At 42.5% G+C, this 23563-nt stretch overlaps 1 protein-coding gene across 2 annotated transcripts in view; it reads left to right on the forward strand.

Annotated features, from left to right (window-relative positions):
- prkg1b (protein kinase cGMP-dependent 1b) overlaps positions 1–22622 on the forward strand; it is a 54639-nt gene extending 32017 nt beyond the window's left edge. Inside the window, exons 4-18 of one of the 2 annotated variants that reach the window (XM_074619933.1) lie at positions 855–960; positions 1387–1450; positions 2492–2569; positions 2644–2738; positions 3938–4003; positions 6006–6080; positions 10195–10291; positions 13152–13291; positions 14270–14359; positions 15425–15566; positions 15650–15813; positions 16102–16224; positions 16346–16408; positions 16514–16580; positions 17700–22622. In XM_074619933.1, coding sequence (XP_074476034.1) covers positions 855–960; positions 1387–1450; positions 2492–2569; positions 2644–2738; positions 3938–4003; positions 6006–6080; positions 10195–10291; positions 13152–13291; positions 14270–14359; positions 15425–15566; positions 15650–15813; positions 16102–16224; positions 16346–16408; positions 16514–16580; positions 17700–17798 — 1469 coding nt within the window. In that variant the 3' untranslated portion in view covers positions 17799–22622. Of the gene's footprint in view, positions 1–854; positions 961–1386; positions 1451–2491; positions 2570–2643; positions 2739–3937; positions 4004–6005; positions 6081–9262; positions 10027–10194; positions 10292–13151; positions 13292–14269; positions 14360–15424; positions 15567–15649; positions 15814–16101; positions 16225–16345; positions 16409–16513; positions 16581–17699 lie in introns of those variants that run through there. The other variant, XM_074619934.1, reaches the window with a different exon arrangement.
- Positions 22623–23563: the final 941 nt, after the last annotated feature.

The raw sequence follows: 23563 nt of genomic DNA on the forward strand, positions 1-23563 counted from the left end.
TGTTGAGCAGCAGCCCACGAGGGAAAGAGTTCGTCCAATCAGGTGTCTAGTGGCAGCCCATCAAGCGTCCGATGCTCTGAAGCGAGGCGATGCCTCGCCATAAAAAACGCCCCCTGTGGACACGAACCATAAGGCAAGAAAATCACTTAGGTAGGGAAAGGGGAAAACATCGTGGTTGGGTTTAAAGTAAGTACGTAAACTAAGTAAAACATGTACATAAACAACGTAACTACAACTACAAAGAACACGTCACAAATACGACATGACGACTGTCACAAGTTTTTATTGACGTGACAGTTGTAAGTCACTAACTTACAAAACAAAACGCCGGTCAACCACATGGTCTCGAACACCGGTCTTCTTGCAGTCAGTACGGGATACATGGCGTACAAATGACACGCGGAAATCAAGGAAGGCGTACTTATTGCACGCTGAACGCCTTGTGTACTATCGGGGCATTTATACGCCTTTTCGGGCGGATGTATGACACAAAATTCAACATGTGAGTGTTTGAACCGCTGCTGGGTGGCTGCACTGGTCACTGGTTTAACATCACACACACACACATATATATCCATATACTGTATATACATATGTGTGTGCTGTTGCCATGGCGACACCTGCATACTGTATACACACACACACAATATTGCGTATTCATATATTCATGTACACACCCAGCAGCACTGCTGCATAATGACACCAGATCCTCTCATTATTAGGTTATGTTCCTGATCCATTGATCTGCAGCTCTGATGTGACTGACGGTTTAAATAGATTCATGATGTTTAATCTATAAATAAAAGCAGTAAATAAGTTTAAAATAATAAATAATAAATGTGTGCGTGTTTCAGCTCTGATCCATGTGAAGCTGTGGGCGATCGACCGTCAGTGTTTCCAGACCATCATGATGAGAACTGGACTCATCAAACACGCCGAGTACATGGACTTCCTCAAGAGGTGACTGCATGAGCAAGGCACTACCTGTCGGCGTTAGAGGTTCTAATCCCACAGAGACCATCAACATTATCAGCAGGTGTAAAGTTAAAACCCTTCAGGGTTCAGTGCTGGTTGATTTGGCGCCCCCCTGTGGTTAATGAGGGTAACAGCAGCTGGTGAATCTGTTTACGGTGCAGCTAAACAATCAGATAAATTCATTCACTCTTTATTTAAATGAATGTAAAATGATTCTAGTTTGTGCAGCGCAAAAACTAAAAGCAGTTTTTCCAAATGTAGTGTTTGCACGAGAGACCTCAAGCGTTAGCCAATCACTGGAACGAGTCAAAGCAGAAACATAAAGAAAGTCAAGTTAATGATTTCAAACTGAAATACAAATATATGATAAACAAAAAGAAAAGAAAGAATAAAAACTCTCTCTTTCTGCAGCGTTCCGACCTTCGAAGGTCTTCCAGAGGAAACTCTCAGTAAACTGGCCGACGTCATGGAGGAGGTGAGACTGTCATCACCACGGCAACCAAACATCTTTAAACACGACGTCACGGTGTAGTGAACGACGTCACGGTGAAGTGAACGACGTCCCGGTGTAGTGAACGACGTCACGGTGTGGTGACCGACGTCACGGTGAGGTGAACGACGTCACGGTGTGGTGACCGGCGTCACGGTGTGGTGAACGACGTCACGGTGTGGTGAACGACGTCACGGTGTAGTGGACGACGTCACGGTGTGGTGACCGGCGTCACGGTGTGGTGAACGACGTCACGGTGTAGTGAACGACGTCACGGTGTAGTGGACGACGTCACGGTGAAGTGGACGACGTCACGGTGTAGTGAACGACGTCACGGTGTAGTGAACGACGTCACGGTGTAGTGAACGGCGTCACGGTGAAGTGGACGGCGTCACGGTGTAGTGGACGACGTCACGGTGAAGTGGACGACGTCACGGTGTAGTGGACGACGTCACGGTGTAGTGGACGACGTCACGGTGTAGTGAACGACGTCACGGTGTAGTGGACGACGTCACGGTGTAGTGAACGGCGTCACGGTGTAGTGAACGGCGTCACGGTGAAGTGGACGGCGTCACGGTGTAGTGAACGACGTCACGGTGTAGTGAACGGCGTCACGGTGTAGTGAACGGCGTCACGGTGAAGTGGACGGCGTCACGGTGTAGTGGACGACGTCACGGTGAAGTGGACGACGTCACGGTGTAGTGGACGACGTCACGGTGTAGTGAACGACGTCACGGTGTAGTGAACGACGTCACGGTGTAGTGAACGGCGTCACGGTGAAGTGGACGACGTCACGGTGAGGTGAACGACGTCACGGTGTGGTGAACGGCGTCACGGTGTGGTGAACGGCGTCACGGTGTGGTGAACGACGTCACGGTGAAGTGAACGACGTCACGGTGTAGTGAACGGCGTCACGGTGAAGTGAACGACGTCACGGTGAAGTGAACGACGTCACGGTGAAGTGACACTGTGTGTCTTCTTCTTCTGTAGTGGCGTCACGCCGAGTCTCTTCTTCTGTGTGTTTAGACTCATTATGAAGACGGAGAGTTCATCATCAGACAGGGCGCCAGAGGAGACACCTTCTTCATCATCAGCAAGGGACAGGTAACACTGGACGTCTCTATTGATTATTGATCTGCTGACTCATCCTGATCACTGTTAATCACACTTCCTGTCAGGTGAACGTCACCCAGGAGGATCCAGCCAATGAGGAGCCGACGCACCTCCGAGAGCTCACCAGGGGAGCCTGGTTTGGAGAGAGAGCGCTGCAGGGGTAAGACCATGTGACCTCTGACCCCGAGACATGAACCTTTAGCCTCCAAACCTGAACCCTTAACTTCTAAACCTGAACCTTTAACTTCTAAACCTGAACCTTTAACTTCTAAACCTGAACCCTTAACTTCTAAACCTGAACCTTTAACTTCTAAACCTGAACCTTTAACTTCTAAACCTGAACCCTTAACTTCTAAACCTGAACCTTTAACTTCTAAACCTGAACCCTTAACTTCTAAACCTGAACCCTTAACTTCTAAACCTGAACCTTTAACTTCTAAACCTGAACCCTTAACTTCTAAACCTGAACCTTTAACTTCTAAACCTGAACCCTTAACTTCTAAACCTGAACCTTTAACTTCTAAACCTGAACCTTTACCCTCTAAACCTGAACCCTTAACTTCTAAACCTGAACCTTTAACCTCTAAACCTGAATAATAAAAATTACAATAATAAAAATAATAATAAAAATTAAAATAATAATAATAATACAAATTAAAATCAATAATATTAATAATAATCATAATAATAATAATATTAATAATAATAATAATATTAATATTAATAATATTAATAATAATAATAATAATAATAATATAAATAATAATAATAATAATAATATAAATAATAATAATAATAATATTAAAATCGTTACCCGTGTTTGCAGCATGCTCATATACACCAGTAAACACTGCAGCAGCATCAGAAGGTCTCTATTCTACTTTTTACTATTTGTACCTTTTTAAAACTCTGAAAGTATTTTTCCTCGAGCAGCAACGTCTCCTGTAGAACCCACCGGGGAGGAAAACAGCGTTCATGAGACCGTGTTGAATTTTTCATGGAGTACACAGCACACGTTAAAAACATGGGAGATAATGGGTGCTAAAAGCCCGGAGTCATCCCACTGACATGTGGTTGAAGACGTGTAGCTGTTAGAGTGGAGGACCCACTAGGGACACCACTGATCAATACGGTCCCCACAAGTGCAGCCAGACCTACGTGTGTGTGTGTGTGTGTGAGTTCTCCCTCTGTATTGATACGTTAAACAGCTGATCAGACGTATTGATCATGTGTTGCTTCTCAGTGTGATCATGTGATAATGAGTTTGGCGTCACAGCTGCTGCTAACTGGTTTGAAGCGCTGTAAAGTCAGAAAAAAGTGATTTAATTCATAATCTGCGTGTGTTTGTTGTATCCGCAGTGAAGATGTGAGAACCGCCAACGTCATTGCTTCCGATGCCGTCACCTGCCTGGTCATCGACCGAGAGTAAGAAAACACTCAAAGTAAAAGGGTTCATTAAGCAGAGTTTTATCATCACTATCTGAACTAAAGGACGGGATTATTAATGTTGCTGAATCAAAGTGTCAACAGGATTTTAAATGAAGTAGAGTAAAGAGTACAATACGTCACCCAGAAGAGTAACGAAGTACAAATACACCGAACGTCTGATGAAGACAGTCGTGTTCAAACGGTTTACACTTTTAACAGCGGTGGAAAATAACTCTTTACTCAACTACTGGACTTCAGTACAATTACATTTCTTTTAACAAATTTACATTTGCATTAACAATACATTTACATTGTCATTTTTACATATTATATTTACATTACTTATTTACATTTACATTTCCGTATTTCCTATTTCTGCTCTTCTCTGCTTCTACTCCGTAACATCTCAGAAAGACATATTGTACGTTTTACTGCACTACATTTATTTAATAACGTTAGTTACTCTACGGATTCAGAATATTAAAATCTAATCAACTAATAAATGATGATATATTATTACAGATTATATATAAAGTCATTAAAAGTAGCTCCACCTTTACCAGCTGACACGTTAAAGTGATGAACACATCAATCATTAAAATACTATCATATAATAAAGATCATTCTGCAGAATGAGTTCTTTTACTGTTAGTACCTGAAGTATATTTTAATGCTCATACATTTGTACTTTTACTGAAGTGAGACTTTGAATGCAGGACTTGTAACAGAGTATTTCTGCTCTATGGCATTAGTACTTTTACTGGAGTAAAGATGTACTTAGTTACTTTCCAGTGGTGTAAACAGCTGTACTGGCCCTTTAAGACTGGATAGTTCAGTGAGTGAAGCTGTTGGTTGATTTAAAGCTGCCTGCTGCCCTCTGCTGGTCATCTCCTATAACTACTACTAACTACTTTACCTACTGTTCTACTGCCATAATATACATCATTTATTACTTCTCATTACACATATACTATACATATATATATATATACTATACATATATACATTTACTACATCCTTGTTTACATCACAGTTTATCTAATTACTGTACGCCTGTCTTCCACAGATAAATATTATTTTACATTTTATATAAGTTATATTTTATCTCTCTCATTTAACTTCTTTTAACCTCTCAGTACATTTTAGGAAAGTACACACTAATATTGTATAGTCAGCATTAGTGTGTAATACTTTATAATGTTAATGTTGAATATAGAACTGGTTAATCCAGAGATCAGCAACCTGCGTCTCTCCAGCGGCTCCCTGTGGAGTCATAAACATGGAAACTGTTTTTATTGTTTACATCTTCATTTTTATTGATCATGTTGTAGGTCTATGGTACGACGGTACGACGGAGTATTAGGACCACATGGAGGAAAATAATAATCTGAAATTTAGAGAATAAAGTCATAATATTATAAAGTAGTCATTTTACTTGTTATTTTCTTTTTTTCTCGTAATATTCTGACTTTATTGTGTAAATCTCAGATGTGTTTTCCCTCAATGTGGCCCTAATACTCCGTAGTACATTGTCTCTTTGGCCCTCACTGCATTAGACTGATATACTATATACTGAGACTATAAACTGAGTTACCGTCATCACAATGATCACATGTTTTGCGGCGCCAGACAGATTATTATTATTTTTTTTGCCTAAAATGTCTCTTCTGATAGTAAAGGTTGCTGACCCCTGACCTCTGACCTCTGACCCCTGACCCCTGGTTTAAACCGTTTACTGCAGATAAAATAACACTTTGTTTGTCGGGATTAAAGTTTTCAGTGATTTATATTTTGTTTAATTTCCTGATTAGTTAACAACCAACATGTTATTGTTGTTATTAGAGGACATTAAATTATATATTTTATTTTATTTTATATACAACTAGAATTGTATGTTATGAGAAGTTTTTTATTTAAAGGCAATATGTATTAATTAGATTAGATTTTAAATGTACGCCTCTCTAACTGTGTTCTGATTGGTTGTTTTCTTCCTCCTCAGCTCGTTCAAGCATCTGATCGGAGGACTCGACGACGTTTCTAATAAAGGATACGACGACGCTGAAACTAAAGCCAAGTAGGTTTAATGAACACACATTATTAAACGTATGAACACAGGATTAAATAATATTAACGTTCATCAGCTCCTCACAGACAGTAAAGTCTTATTTTAATACGAGCTTCAGTTCTTTCTTTTAGTTCAGTTTCTGTCGTAATAAGTCCGTTTATTTAAGTTTTCCTGGAGGATCATTCTCATTTCATGACCTTCCTGTTGGAGGTTAATGCAGCAGACTTCAATTAGAACAAACACAAACACTAAATTGTAATTTAAATAATTTTTCAAGCAGGAATTCAAAAATATTTCTGATTCCATCTTTTATGTTTTCTACTTTTTTTTCATCACAAACGACAGAAAACTGAACATCTTTTATGATTTAGTCAAATTTAATATTTAAATTGAGACTTTTTCACTATTAACTGTCATTTCTTTAGACACAAACGGAATGAATGAATGGAGAACATATTTTGTATTAAATGATAATGAAGATAATGTAAAACACATAAGCGTGACTGAACACCGACAGTGAGCTGTTTGTAAATCAAACTAAAACGTGGCGTCGTGCTCCTTTAACGGTCCGTGGTGGCGGCTGTGTTTCCCTCCAACGTGTCAGCAGCAGGTTGATGTTAATGTTTACAGCAGTAACTGGATCCTCAGCGCTGCTTATGTAAGAACAGCTAATAATAAGACCGGCTGCAGTCACAACCGGGTCGCTCTGAAGGACACTCACTTAGACATCAAGGAGCTTCCACTCCGTCTTCTGTCCTCTGTCCTCCGTCCTCTGTCCTCTTCTCCTGCTCATCACATTAAAGGATCAGAACACTCGACAGCTGCAGAACCAGACTATTACGCAACAATACAATCTGACATAATACGCAAATCATTTCACATTTCCCACACAGATTAACTCCTCAGATGAGAATCAGTCAGTTCTACCTCGTTGTCATGGTGATGATGCTGATGCTGCCATGTTTGGTAAATCTTCTCAGCATCACAATCACAATCTGGTTTATTGTAAAGTAGGTTTTCACAATTAAGTCATTTGCTTTGTTGTTTTAGTGCATAACAATAAACAATAAACATATGAAGAGAAAAATCTATTTAAAAATAAAAGCAAAAATCACAAAACGAAAATTACAAAAAAACAAAATATGAAAAATACTTAAAAAAATATGTATGATTATGGTATATAAGGGGTTTCCACTGTAGCACTAAATACACACTTTGTTTTGCACACACGCACACGCACACACCCACACCCACACACCCACACCCACACACCCACGCACACACACACACACACACACACACACACACACACACGCACACACACAGTGTAACAGTAGATGTTGTGTGCTGTATCAGGTGACTGTTGGTCACGATGCTGAACTCTGTCAGTCATCTCCTGTTATGGTATAGATTCAATACAGCAAACACACACACACACACACACACACACACACTCACACACACTCACAGAAAAGGTTGCTATGGTAACGATAAACAACAAACAGTGGGGTGTGTAAAATACGACAGCGTTAGTCCTTCAGTATGTTGCTTTTTTATTTATTTATTTATTTAGATATATGTCTGCTAAATTAAATTGTAGAATTGTATTTATTTATTTTTTTATTTATTTATTTGTTTATTTGTTTATTTTTTTATTTATTATTTAGATGTACATATGTTAATTAAATTGTACTTACTTACTTATTTATTGATGTATTTTTTTATTTTTATTTATTTAGATATAAGTCTGCTAAATTAAATTGTAGAATTGTATTTATTTATGTATTTATTTATTTATGTATTATCTAGTATGTTTCATTTTATAGTTATCTATTAATCTTAAACACTTACACATGCAGGATACTTTAATTATGATATTTTATATAAATAAATGAATGAATCATAATTATGAGGAAATAAAGACGTGAGCGTTTTATTCTTCCTCAACATTACATTTTTGTTTTGATCACTTTCAGAATTTGTGAAAATAAATAAAAATAAATTCAAGACAAAGCCGGATTAATAGAAACGTTTAACGTTAACGTCACATCTCTAAGATAAGAACGACTTCATTGTCCCCGAAGGGAAACCTCTGCTATTCCCCTTCATGTTCTAAATGTGGGGGTGCGTTCAGTTAAATATAGTTGATGTTGTTCATCTGGAGCTCTCAGAGGGTCGTGGGATTCCGTGTTTTGCTCAAGGACACTTCATCAGGCTGAAGGTCGAGGGGATCTGAACCGTGCAGTTAATCTCTTTCACACTATGACCAACTATATTTAGAGTGTTTATGTGTTGCTTCATCCCGACCGGCCGACGGCTGCTACTGGTTCTGCTTCTGCAGCTTCCAGGAAACACACACACACACACGCACGCACGCACGCACGCACGCACGCACGCACTCACACACACACACACACACACACACACACACACACACACACACACTCTGGTGGTGTGTTTTCATATATATATATATATATATATATGAAAAATGTCCCAAAAATTTCCGAAAAATGTCTGAAAGAAAGGCAGAAGAAAAGTGCGATCCTGGTATCATATAAACTATAAAACCTGATGAATCCATCGGTACCAGCCAGGTCAGACTAGCTGGTCATGAAGGAGGTTAAATAACGCTCCAAACTTACTTTGTAACTTTTGTTAATTGATTTACAATAATAAATATATACATACATTTACATAAAGCAGCATATTAGTCCACTCCCATGATGATGAGAGTATTAAATAGTTGACTAATCTCCCTTTAAGGTTCATTTAGAACAGATAAAACATTAGTTTGTTAGTTAGTTTCAGACTATGTTTAGACCACTTTGAAGCCAGTTTCAGACCATTTTCAGACTAGTTCCAGATTAGATTATTTTGAAAACGTAACGTCAGTTTTAAACGCTTAAAACCTCAGTTTGACATTTCTTACGAACTTCCTGACGACATTTAATCTGAAGGTTTGAGACACCAGAAGAGAAAGTGTCTTCTGAAGCCTTCATGTCCTCTGGGTTTGGAGGTCAGGACGATCTGTCCTGCAGCGTCCCTGCTGGTTATTGACTGGGCTGCGTTTACTGGGTGAACCTCTGAGAAATGTCTCCACGTGCTAAAAATACCACCAGCAGCAGCGGAGGCGGAGGCGGCGGCGTCCTGCCACGCTCAGGGTGGCATTACACTCTGCAGGACTCAGTGGGAGCAGACGTGGGACAGTTTCAGTTTGAGCTCAGTTGGACTTTCTCCAAGTCAGACTCCCACAGAAACCTGCAGTCCAGATATTAACGTTGAGTTTTAGGGTCTGAGACGCAGATCCTAAATCCTAAGAAGATCTTTTTCTTCATCTTTGACGATGGCGTGCTCTGGATTGTGACGGCGTCCCGCTCGGCTCCGGTACAGGCATCGATCGTAACCTTGATGCACACGGATCTGGAGGATCTGGCAGCCTCGCCGCGCCGCCGGTCCCACCAGACCAGAACCCGGTATCTGCACCGCCCCGACCCTCATCATGTAAACTGGACGTGGAGCTCTTCCTTTGAGACGGCTCTCTTACAGACGCTCTGCCGAACGTTCTCCTGAGGACTGAAGTTCAACGTTGCTCCAGACTGCAGACTGAAGAACTGAAGAACTGGAGAACTGGACCGCCAGGATCTTCTGAAGGATTCCAGTTATTAGAGAAACTGTTTCTAACAGCCTGAAATCGCTGATTGAACTCTGTGGTGATGAAGAGGACTGAAGACTGAGAGGTCGACAACGAGGACGTTTTTCTGATCTACGCTGAACAACGTTGGGAGATGAGAGAGTTGCTTTCGTTCCCGGCGAGGCAGCAGAGAGAGCGGCTCAGCAGCCTCCCTGCTCCTCCTTCCTCCTCCTCCTCCTCTTCCTCCTCCTTCCCCATCACCTCCTTCTCCATCCAGACCTCCAAGAAGTTCCCCTTCTTCCACGTGGTCAAATGCTGCAGGTAGAGTACGGCGTCCGGCTGGCCGGCCGGGCGGTCGCCACCGTCGGATGTGTTTGGGTTGAGATAAACCTTTAGCTGCTCCGTCTAACCGTCTGTTCATCTTTCACAATGTACCAGAACAACTTTAATGTTCCCGTGTTCAGTGAAGGCATCGCTGTGTTTCTGTAGGTACGAGGCCGAGAACGCCTTCTTCTCCAGTCTCAACCTGAAGGACTTCAACATCATCGACACGCTGGGAGTCGGCGGCTTCGGACGCGTCGAGCTGGTACGACCATCCCGTCGCATCATACAGATACAGAATATTATATTATTATTATTATCATTATTATTAGAACAGATTGATCTTCATTAACTGATCTCATATTCCATGAATGTGGTGAAACTGAAGAGACGGACTGTGGAGCATCTGAGCATCATGTTTCAGATCACTCTGACACCAAATTCACATCAACACTTTTACCAGCGCCAGATCATCTGAGACCAATTTCTAATTAGTTTGACACCAGTTTCAGACAGAGTTTGAGACCAGCTTCACATTAGGTTCCAGATTAGATTTGAGGCCAGTTTCTAATTGGTCGAAGCAGTTTTGAAACATGTTTCAGATCAGTTTAAATCTACTTTTAAATCAGTTTCAGACTATTTTAAAACCAACTTCAGATTGGGTTGAGACCAGTTTCAGATTTGATTATTTTAAGACCAGTTTTGAGTTAGTTTTAAACCATTTTCAGACCAGTTTGAAGCCAGTTTCAGATCGAGAGGCTTCAGACAAAGTTTAAGACCTGATTCAGATTATTTCCAGACTAGATCGTTTTTTTGAGACCAGTTTCAAATTGGTTTGAGGCAAGTTTAGGCCAAATTTGGATTGGTTTGAAACCAGTTTCAGGTCAGTTTAAACTGTGCGTGCGTGCGTGCGTGTGTGTGTGCTCATCTATTTGCAGTAACTTCCCAGTGGAGTATCAGTGCTGGTAACTGTAAACCAGTGGTCATGCGGTCAGCGTCGGGGCTCTGTGGTTCTGGAAGGTACCACAGTGGAACAGAGTGGTTAATTTCTCCTCCTCATCGTTTTTCATTCATAATAAGTTGCTCAGGTTTTGAACTCCTCTTAGTTTCTTTAGTTAATGAGTTTCTTTAGTCTTCATGAGATTCTCAGAGCGATCGCTGCAGGTGATCGTGTCGTATTAACCCCTCCAGTGTCCATGAGATCATCAGGGATGGATGGAAACAGCAGAGGAGGGAGGGATGCTGGGATGCAGCGGCTCGGGTTTCTCGGGGGGGTTTGAGGGTACTGAAGGTCGGAGGGAAACCCTGCAGAGGGTTTGCCCAAAAACAGGAAGGAATCCCCACTGGAGGGTCTCCCGTCATCCCTCTGGACGTATTTATAGGAGGATTACTCAGAGTGTAACTCTGCTCCGAGGAAAACACCGACCTCTGACCTCCAGACCGCTGCTGCTATTTCCCATCAGGAGCTGCTAGGTGGAGGCTGTTACAGCTGGACGGAGCCGGGCTAGCTGTTTCCACCTGTTTCCAGTCTTTATGCTAAGCTAAGCTAACTAGACATAAACCCCCGACTCCAAACTCCAGTTTTAACCCCTATTACTGGCTCCTTTCTACACAAAACTCCCTTCACAAATCTGTCGTTTTAATATTGCTTGCTGTGCCTGGACGTTACATATCAACAGTGAAACATCATCTGAACTTATTCAGAATTGGGACCTTTTTGTAGTTAATTCGGCTAAAGTTTCCACCTGTTTCCAGTCTTTATGCTAAGCTAGGCTAACCACCTGCTGACTGCAGCTTCATATTTACCGTCCAGACATGAGAGCGGTTTCCAGTGGAGTCCAGGAATAGACCGTTGTGTCATGTTCTATGTGTGTGTGTGTGTGTGTGTGTGTGTGTGTGTGTGTGTGTGTGTGTGTGTGTGTGCGTGCGCGTGCGCGTGCGTGTGTGTGTGTGAGTGTGTGCGTGTTTTATTAACTGAAGATGTTACTAATAATGACCTCATTATTACGCAGTTACTTCAAGTAGGTTATTTTTCCTCGTTGGTAACATCACGTTTATTCTGTTCTGTATCAGGTGACTCGAACTCCTTATTGAAGCTCTGTGACGTTTATACTCACAGATACTGAAACCCAACACGACACTCAAGTGGTGGACACACTACCCGCGTCGAGAGCGCGTGGCGGCTGCGTGGCGTGTTGTTTTTTATTTTGGCGTCCATGTTAACAGGTTAGAGTGGACACACTGCCCGCATGAGACGTGCGTCTCACGCTTTTATTCTGAAATATGAGCAGTCAGTGCTGTGGAACACGCAGTCACTTTGAGAGCTCCAAGAATTGATAAAGTTTGGGGTTTAAATCAACACTTCCTGCTTTCATTTTGAAATAAAAGCCCTAAAGCGGGTTTTCTTTGCACAGAATTCCTTCATTTATTAACACAAGGTTTTATTCTGAAATATGTGCCGGACAGTGCTGTAGAACATGCAGTGACTTGGAGAGTTCAATGAATGAATATAGAAGTTTTAGAGTTTTAATTGTGGATTATTACTATTATTTACTAATTACCACACGTTACTGAACCTTTCTCTGTCTACAATAAATATAAATTATATTTATCATGAAGTTAAATGGCCATTAAAAGGCAAACTCTATGCAGAAAGAAAGAGCTGAAAGCAGCAGCAGAAACACAGCCGACATGCAGCCGACACGCAGCCGACATGCAGCCGACACGCAGCCGACACGCAGCCACCACGCAGCCGACATGCAGCCGACACGCAGCCGACATGCAGCCGACACGCAGCCGACACGCAGCCGACACGCAGCCACCACGTGTCTAGTGTGAACACCAGAGGCGTGCATCACGCAGCCACCATGCGACGCAGACGCCACGCGCTCCTGACGTTGGTAGTGTGCCCACCACTTTGGAAACTTTGACCTCCACTAGAATAAAAACACAAAGTTTTACAGCTTCAGACTCCAACATGTTAGTCCGTCCCTCAATACGGTCTGACTACCTGTCTGTGGCCCGTTGGTTCCTACTGAAGACATCAAATCTATAGTTTCATCAGTAATCTACTAGTCAGGAGGATAAATAATAAATTAATAAATCAATATATAATATTTATACAGGTGCAGTTGAAGAGCGAGGAGGCGAAGACGTTCGCCATGAAGATCCTGAAGAAACGCCACATCGTCGACACGAGACAACAGGAACACATCCGCTCTGAGAAACACATCATGACCGAGGCGCACTCCGACTTCATCGTCAGGTTAGTCCAACAATATTAATTATCAATTATCAATTATCAATTATCAATTATCCATTATCCATTATCCATTATTCATTATTCATTATTAAATTCAACACTATTTCTACATTAAAAAAAAATGAATCTTCCAGATTTATAAAATTATCAAAGGTGCAGCTTTCGGTCCTGATTTTCAAAATAAAAGCTTCTCTAAAAAAAATGAAAAAGAAGCATTTTGGTCATTAATGAAAAAATGCAAACAATTTAATAACTTCAAGCATCACGAAAGAAAATCTTTGTTGTTTGGTTCTGGATTTCAAAATAAAAGCATCACTTAAAAATCCTTGTTTGGGTCTGGCCTTCAAAATAAAAATGTCAGAGAAAAAAATCATTGTTGTTTGGATTGGGCATTCAAAATATTATTTTAGCGTCATCAAAGATTATTTGGTCCTTCCTGGCTTTCAAAATAAAAGCAGCAAGAAAAAATTTGTTTGGTTCTGACTTTCAAAATAAAAGTGTCGTTAAAAAATCTTTGTTGTTTGGTTTTGGCTTTCAAAATAAAAGTGTCACCAACAATTTCTTTTGTTGTTGTTTGGTTCTGGCTTTCAAAATAAAAGTATTTTTTTTCGTTTTTTGGTAGTTCTGTTGTTGTGTTCAGGTTGTGATGAAGTTCTGCTGGTTCTGTTCAGGTTGTGATGAAGTTCTGCTGGTTCTGTTCAGGTTGTGATGAAGTTCTGCTGGTTCTGTTCATGTTGTGATGAAGTTCTGCTGGTTGTGTTCAGGTTGTGATGAAGTTCTGCTGGTTGTGTTCAGGTTGTGATGAAGTTCTGCTGGTTGTGTTCATGTTGTGATGAAGTTCTGCTGGTTCTGTTCATGTTGTGATGAAGTTCTGCTGGTTCTGTTCAGGTTGTGATGAAGTTCTGCTGGTTGTGTTCATGTTGTGATGAAGTTCTGCTGGTTCTGTTCATGTTGTGATGAAGTTCTGCTGGTTCTGTTCAGGTTGTACCGGACCTTTAAAGACAGTAAATATCTGTACATGCTGATGGAGGCCTGTCTGGGAGGAGAGCTGTGGACGATACTGAGAGACAGGTAAACATGTCTTTATTATACATGAATTCTGTTGTGACGTGTCCGACAGCTTAAAGTCTGATTTCATTAAGAGAAACTGAGACAAACTTTTTTAAATGGTTTATTGTTTGACCAGAAAAGAATGAAATAAGTTCTGAAACAACGAGTATATTAGTCAAATAGTTAAAAACGAATCAACAGAAGATTCATCAACAACAATTTGGATATTTATTATTTATTTATTTAAACTATTTTCAAGCTAAAACTAAAAACGTTTACTGGTGTCAGCCGATCAAATGTACGGAAGCCCTGAAAGGCAACAACAAGGCACCATTTTCTACGTCAGATCTAAGTTATTTTTTCTCCTGTTTTTGACTTAAAAACAGGAGAAAATAAAATGTTAGGCTGATTTTATTAAGTTACTTTTTTTTTTGCCTCTTCGTGAAAACAGGTGGAAGAAAGTTTTGCTAACGGACGATATAACGTTAGACCGTTTCACAGCTGTGGATGTGTCCCAGTTAATTTCCTGTTACAGTGTTTGTGAATGACATAAACTGACAGGAAGTAAACATGGACACAAGCTGTTGCTTAGCAACCCGATGCCGTTGAAGCGGTCTATAGTACCTTGTGTTTAGAGTTCATGGAGACATTAAAACTCACCTGGAAGAAAACCTGAAGCCTTAGTCCTCCTTAGAACATGAGGTAGTGGTGCCCTCTGGTGGTCAAAATCAGTACTACAACAACAAACTAAATGTTTCTTTCACTTGAAATCAGCCTGAAAAAAATATGTTTTCCACCTGTTTCACAGAAATTATTAATTATTATAAAAAAGATAAATGATCCTGGCAAAACATGTTTTCACCGTTTCTGAAACACAGAAGAGAAAATTATTTCTGAACTGTTGGTCGGACAAAACGAGACATTTGAAAACTTCACTTTGGACTCTGGAGACTTTTATAGAATCTGTTTTAGAACATCAGCAGATTAAATTAATGAAGTTGAGTAGTTATCTGCAGCTCTGAAAACACCGAACAGGAAACCACCTGAAGACGGTTTACATGTCTCACAGGTCTTTCTCTGTTTCAGGGGTTCGTTTGAAGATTCGACCACCAGGTTCTACACCGCCTGCGTGGTCGAAGCCTTCGCCTACCTGCACGCCAAAGGCATCATCTACAGAGACCTGAAACCTGAGAACCTCATCCTGGACAGCCGGGGATACGCCAAGCTGGTGAGTCCACGTCTCCTCAGAACTCACATATTACATGTTTAACATGTACGGGGTTTCACATACTGTACGTGGTCTTTCTCCAGGTGGACTTCGGTTTCGCCAAGAAGATCGGTTTCTGTAAGAAGACGTGGACGTTCTGCGGGACGCCGGAGTACGTCGCTCCAGAGATCATCCTCAACAAGGGTCACGATGTCTCAGCAGACTACTGGTCTCTGGGCATCCTGATGTACGAGCTGCTGACCGGCAGGTGAGGACCAGACCCAGGAGGGACAGTAGAGTCCAGTAGAGTCCAGTAGATACCAGTAGAGTCCAGTAGAGTCCAGTAGATACCAGTAGAGTCCAGTAGAGTCCAGTAGAGTCCAGTAGAGCTCAGTAGAGTCCAGTAGAGTCCAGTAGAGCTCAGTAGAGCTCAGTAGAGCTCAGTAGAGTCCAGTAGAGTCCAGTAGAGTCCAGTAGAGCTCAGTAGAGCTCAGTAGAGTCCAGTAGAGTCCAGTAGAGTGTTGTTCAGGGTTCTAAAGTGTCTGTGTGTCTCCAGTCCCCCGTTTTCAGGTCCGGATCCAATGAAGACCTACAACATCATCCTGAGAGGCATCGACATGATCGAGTTCCCCAAGAAGATCACCAAGAACGCCGCCAGCCTCATCAAGAAGCTCTGCAGGTAGGTGGCGCTGTAGTCGGGTAGGGGGCGCTGTATTGTTTATTCTAGTGCTGTCCGCCTGAGAGTCCAAACTCATTGTTTTCATCTCCAAAATAAATCTGTGAACCGTTTGTGTCGACAGAGATAATCCTTCGGAGAGACTCGGAAACCTGAAAAACGGAGTCAAAGACATCCAGAAACACAAGTGAGTGAGTGGAGAGGACGCTGCCTCCTGATTGGCTGAATCAGTTCTCACCCGTCTTTGAGTTTACAGATAAAAACTGATCCGTCTCTCTTTGTGTGTGTTCAGGTGGTTTGAAGGTTTTAACTGGGAGGGTCTGAGGAAAGGAACTCTGACTCCACCCATCACACCTGATGTGAGTTTATATAACATGTAATACTGTCTACGACCACCTGCTGTGATCAGACCATCAGTCTTTAGACCCCTTGACTCCTGAGATTCATTCGCTCAATAAACACTATGAGATATGTCTGGAAGTTCTGACAGCCAGTAAATGGACCGTTGATCTGAGATTATTTAGTAGCATCATTTAGAAAACCGTAACCTTGAATTTCTGTTTTTGACCAATCCAGCAAATTAAATACTCGACAGATGAGGTTGTTCAGGTCCCTGGTGGTCCGGGTACTTATGGCGCCAACCATCGAGTCCGGTAGAGGACATTGTTTGCATGTCTTTGCCATCTTTCAGTCCCCGACTCTGGTGTCATCCCTCTAATAAAGGCACGAAATGCCCCACAAAACATCAAGGCACTATGGAAATCAATGCAAAAATAATGGAAATCCAATATCATCATAACTCAATCCTGATATGGTTTTTAACATTATCCACTTCAGTCTAAGGGGCCGTTCCCATGCTGCATTTTTTGCACACTCAAATCCATTGTTGTCAATGTAGAAGCACGGCAAGCGCGCTCAAGCGAGAGAGCGACGCCGACGCAACGCACAAGTGTTCCCCAAGCGCCTATTTTTCAGGACGCGGCGACTGCACCCCGAAATAAAAATAGTTCAACTTTTGAAACACTGCAACGTGCACCGCATCATGTGACGAGGACAGCCTTCAGATATCTTTTATTTCTTTCATAAATATCAGTCTATGGCCGGGGTGAGAGTAGGCCGGTGCGGTCCGGTTTGGTACGGTCCAGTACGGTCTGGTACTCCGTACAACTAAAAGATTCAGTGCCGGTGCTCACTACCAGGAAGAGCGGACAGCAGCTGCCAAAACCCGCAAACAACCCGTCACTCACGATTGCATTTCAACAAGAAAACACATTTTAGACGCATCATGTGACTGCCCCTTATACTACCAAATATTATAGGTAGATACTTCAGTATAAATTGTGCATATGGTGAAATCTCTGATGGTCTTATCACATCACCCTACTGGATAGATGTTAAACCTGCCATGCCGAGTATCTCCTGGTGTTTGTTCAGTCTGCAGGTGTTGAAGGTGTCTGATTCAGTGTTGTTCTGTACAGGTTTCCTCTTCGACCGACACCAGTAACTTTGACAGTTTCCCTGAAGACACGGACGAGCCGCCACCGGACGACAACTCCGGATGGGATTATGACTTTTAGTCCAGCTTGCATCCAAACCCAAAGCCTGACACCTCACGGCTGGTGGTGAGGTCTAAATCTGAGGAGAGGACGACTTCTCACCAGGCTGAACAACGACGAGCTTTACGTGCCGTCTGGAGGACGTTTTACCCAGAGCACCTTACTGTGACTTTACCTGTGTTGTTTTTAAGCATCATTGGACCCTGTGGGAATCAAACCCCCGGTGTTCTGTAGCCACATCGTGTCCCCAAGTGATTTAAGTACTGAGTGTGCAGAAGGACTGCAGGCCTCTTCTTGATCATACTGGTCTCATCTGTTCCCTCTACCTGGAGGAACCCTGAGCTGCCAGAACACCTGAGACCTGGAAGATGAGGTGGTTCAGGATGAGATAAACCATCAGTTACCAAGACCTGGCCCACTTGTTTATCAAGTTGGTCCTAGAAATCTCAGAGTGATGCCTGGTCCAAAGGGGTACAAGCATGTTCTTGACTTTTATGACCTGAGAAAGTTCTCCTCGCTGTCGGAATTGTGGAACATAATCACTGCATCCACAAAAATGTGCCCATGGAGCAGAAAAGAAGTTTGTGCAATGCCTAGCAGTGTTTCTTTGAACCTGCAACAATCCTGATTCCGTGTTTGGCTGCAGCTGAACTTTGGGTATGTTCACCCATCAGCAGTCGGGCACACAGTACGGGCCTTGCTTTATGTCCCTGATATTGCTGCAACACTTGGAGATAGCTTGGACGTTAGTTAAGGATGACCGCCAGAAACCGGCTGCTTAAACCCACCAGAAGCTGAAGCTTGTAAATCTAAAAGGGGTCAAGGGAAGTTTCGTCTTTAAGTGCTATCAAACCGGCGAAGTGTCCATGGTGCATATCCTTCAACGAATTAATCAAATGGACATGCAGCAAACCAGGGGCAGGGTACTGGACCAGTGTAGAGAGTGTAGCTGGTTTCTGGGACTCTGGGCAGAACAGGTTATGGGAAACATTTGTGGGTTTGTAGATAGATCCAGCTCTGGCAACAGAGGACCCAACATGGCTGAAAACAAGTGAGAACAAACTCACATCAGACCATTGACAGCTTCGAATCATCGCCTCAGATAACCTCCTAATGAAATCCCTCGCTTCGTTCACACATCCTGTTCAAGGTGGGACTGTAGCGCCGTTATTCCGCCTCGCTGTTCAGTATGAAAGGTACGGAGACGGACAGAGTTGTTCCGTCACCGACTCTGCAGTGGAGGAAGTCACAGAGCTACACTAAACGCTGTGTAGTAGGACGTGGTTCTGGAAGTCCTTGGGGGCTTTTCGGACCCTATGAACCCGGGTCGGGCTGGAGGATCGACGGTTGCAGGATGGATTTGTGGTCCGAGGGACGAACACAAACCACAGGAGGAAAGACTGAACAGGCAAAACTCAAGGTCACCATGATGCCTTCACTTCTCATTTCATTTTCGGGGAACATAACCTCCAAAGACTGGAAGACGAACCGTTTTGGATGTAGCAGCTGTGGTGCTCCTCAGAGGATGATACGAACATTTCTACTTTTAAACTTTCCCTTCTGTCTTTCTTTAATGGTGTGAATCTTTGGATCATAGCATGAGAACAGATATTTTGTACATATTTCCAAGACTTCCTACATATTTTTGCACACAGCCACAAACATTCTCACAGACACATGCACGACTTGGTTGAATTTATGATCAGTTGTTTGTTTCAAGGTGTTTCAAAGTTGAGCACGTTTCAGGATTCGTCCTATCAGGCTCATGATATACTTGTTTTTATTAATAACCTGGTTCCAGACCTCTCTCCAGTAACTCCACTAGAGCTGAGCAGACACTACGATTTTAGAAATGGAACTCCTTCTCCTGCTGTACGAGTAGATCGCTTGTTGTCTGATCGTCAGCTACGACCTGAGTGATCACACTGTACAGTCCGATCGTCAGCCATGACCTGAGTGATCACACTGTACGGTCCGATCTTCAGCTACGACCTGAGTGATCACACTGTACGGTCCGATCGTCAGCCATGACCTGAGTGATCACACCATACGGTCCGATCTTCAGCTACGACCTGAGTGATCACACTGTACGGTCCGATCGACAGCCACGACCTGAGTGATCACACCGTATGGTCCGATCTTCAGCTACGACCTGAGTGATCACACTGTACGGTCCGATCGTCAGCCACGACCTGAGTGATCACACTGTACGGTCCGATCGTCAGCCACGACCTGAGTGATCACACTGTACTGTCCGATTGTCATTCCTGACATGTCAGAAATTCATCTGACTGTCTGGCGGCCAGTCGGGAGGAGTTAATCGGTCCTCAGTCCCTCAGTCCCCCCCCCCCCCCCCGTACATTGCACGGCTAACGACGCCCGACGAAGCAGAAATTCGGTCCGACTCTAAAATGAGTCGTAAGGCTCAAAATTGGGTCTAGAAACTGGTTAAAGTCGTACAGTGATTGTTCAGCTTTAGAGGTGTTGTGTTGACGTAGACGTGACGTCTTTGAGGTTTGTATTTCTTACACATAAAAAGTGATTCATGTGTTTATTTCTATTAGTATTTATATTTCGTGGCCTTTTGTAAAAGCAGCTGATAGTTGTGTCTCTCTTTGGTACGAAGCCGTCGTATTAACAGTCTCAGTCTGACGTGATATTTTTGTAAACTGAGCAGCGATGTGACTTCTGTGAGCTCTGCATGAAAATATTGGAAATGTTCAGTTTGTCACCACCAGAGGGCAGAAAACAGTCATACGGAGTAGAATACAGTCAGACGGGGCAGAATACAGTCAGACGGAGCAGAATACAGTCAGACGGGGCAGAATACAGTCAGACGGGGCAGAAAACAGTCAGACGGGGCAGAATACAGTCAGACGGAGCAGAATACAGTCAGACGGGGCAGAATACAGTCAGACGGGGCAGAATACAGTCAGACGGGGCAGAAAACAGTCATACGGAGCAGAATACAGTCAGACGGGGCAGAATACAGTCATATGGAGTAGAATACAGTCAGACGGGGCAGAAAACAGTCATATGGAGTAGAATACAGTCAGACGGGGCAGAAAACAGTCATACGGAGTAGAATACAGTCAGACGGGGCAGAAAACAGTCATATGGAGTAGAATACAGTCAGACGGGGCAGAAAACAGTCATACGGAGTAGAATACAGTCAGACGGGGCAGAATACAGTCAGACGGAGCAGAATACAGTCAGACGGGGCAGAATACAGTCATACGGAGCAGAATACAGTCAGACGGGGCAGAATACAGTCAGACAGAGCAGAATACAGTCAGACGGGGCAGAATACAGTCAGACGGGGCAGAAAACAGTCATACGGAGCAGAATACAGTCAGACGGGGCAGAATACAGTCATACGGAGTAGAATACAGTCAGACGGGGCAGAATACAGTCAGACGGGGCAGAATACAGTCAGACGGGGCAGAATACAGTCATACGGAGCAGAATATAGTCATACGGAGTAGAATACAGTCAGACGGGGCAGAATACAGTCAGACGGGGCAGAAAACAGTCAGACGGGGCAGAAAACAGTCATACGGAGCAGAATACAGTCAGACGGGGCAGAATACAGTCAGACGGGGCAGAAAACAGTCATACGGAGCAGAATACAGTCAGACGGGGCAGAATACAGTCATACGGAGTAGAATACAGTCAGACGGAGTAGAATACAGTCATACGGAGTAGAATACAGTCAGACGGGGCAGAATACAGTCAGACGGGGCAGAAAACAGTCATACGGAGCAGAATACAGTCATACGGAGTAGAATACAGTCAGACGGGGCAGAAAACAGTCATACGGAACAAAAATAATATTAAAAATAAATGTAGCCATTAAATAATTGATAAAATGCGACATAAATTGATATTTTTTTAATTTGCTTCTTTATTTATCTTTATATTAATTCCCTTATTTATTTATCCTTCTGTTTAATTTTCCCTTTTATTTATTTATTTTTAATAATTTTTAAATGTATTTATTTAATTTGCATTTATTTATTTTATTTTCATAATGAGGGAATATGCATAAAGAAATGTAAAAAGAAGTGTAGACAGATATAGGTTTTGGGAAATAAATAAGGGGGTGAAATGCAAAGGGAAAAGTCCTGCAAACATAAATAAATAAATGCATGCTTAAATACATAAATAAATACACACATTTAAAAAGAAATATTAAATAAACAAATAAATACATGCAAAAAATGAATAAATAAATTAAAAATACATAAATAAATTAAAAAATAAATGCAAAATAAATAATTTTAATAAATACATAAATAACTAAAAATAAATAAAAAATAAATAATTTTAATAAATACATAAATAAATAAAAAAAGAAAGAACAGAAGAGTAGATAAATAATGGAATTAATACAAAGATAAATAAATTAAGAAGCAAATTAAAACTTTTTTTTTTTCTATTTGTTTTGCTATATTTAAAAACATATTTATTTATTTATTTATCGAGTCATGTATTTATTTATTTATTGATTTTGGCAGGTTCCATCCTCCATAGTGGTTAGCTTAGCTTAGCATAGAGACTGGAAGCAGGGGGAAACTGCTAGCATGGTAGCCGGTGAGGGATTTTAAATGTTCAGCTGTAAACGGTGAGAATCATAATCAGAACAAAACGTGATTAAAAAAAGACGTGTTTGGAATATTCATGTTCATATTGATTCTTTGTGATGATATTTTGTGGTTATGAGATTGTGATGAAGCTCACTGAGTATCACTGATTTATTTGTATATAGTGGGAATATAGTACTTTATGATATGTCAGCCGTTTGTAGTTTATTATGATCATGATTATGATTATTATTATTATGATTATGGTTATTATGATAATGATTATTATGATTATGTTATTATGGTTATTATGATAATGATTATTATGATTATGTTATTATTACTGCCATCGTAGCTGAAGATCCGTTTCTCTCTCGCTCCGTCTCTCAGTTCAGAAGCTTTATGGGCATGTGACTGTTAAAAACAAAAACACGTTTTTGTGAAAGCTGTTTGATCTGTTTGAAAAATAAAAGCTGTAAAAAAACAACCCTAACGTTGTTCCTTGGTTCATTCTGGCTGGAGGACGGCAGACAGGTGGAGGCAGACAGGTGGAGGCAGGCAGGTGGAGGCAGACAGGTGGAGGCAGGCAGGTGGAGGCAGACAGGTGGAGGCAGGCAGGTGGAGGCAGACAGGTGGAGGCAGACAGGTGGAGGCAGGCAGGTGGAGGCAGACAGGTGGAGGCAGGCAGGTGGAGGCAGGCAGGTGGAGGCAGGCAGGTGGAGGCAGACAGGTGGAGGCAGGCAGGTGGAGGCAGGCAGGTGGAGGCAGACAGGTGGAGGCAGGCAGGTGGAGGCAGGCAGGTGGAGGCAGACAGGTGGAGGCAGGCAGGTGGAGGCAGGCAGGTGGAGGCAGGCAGGTGGAGGCAGACAGGTGGAGGCAGGCAGGTGGAGGCAGACAGGTGGAGGCAGGCAGGTGGAGGCAGGTAGGTGGAGGCAGACAGGTGGAGGCAGGCAGGTGGAGGCAGGCAGGTGGAGGCAGACAGGTGGAGGCAGGCAGGTGGAGACAGGCAGGTGGAGGCAGGCAGGTGGAGGCAGACAGGTGGAGGCAGGCAGGTGGAGGCAGACAGGTGGAGGCAGACAGGTGGAGGCAGGCAGGTGGAGGCAGGCAGGTGGAGGCAGACAGGTGGAGGCAGACAGGTGGAGGCAGGCAGGTGGAGGCAGACATACGGCTGTTTATAGGTCAAAGTTTATATTCAGAAGACGT

The sequence above is a fragment of the Sebastes fasciatus genome, chromosome 20 (genome assembly GCF_043250625.1).
Source record: "Sebastes fasciatus isolate fSebFas1 chromosome 20, fSebFas1.pri, whole genome shotgun sequence".
NCBI classification, from domain to species: domain Eukaryota; kingdom Metazoa; phylum Chordata; class Actinopteri; order Perciformes; family Sebastidae; genus Sebastes; species Sebastes fasciatus.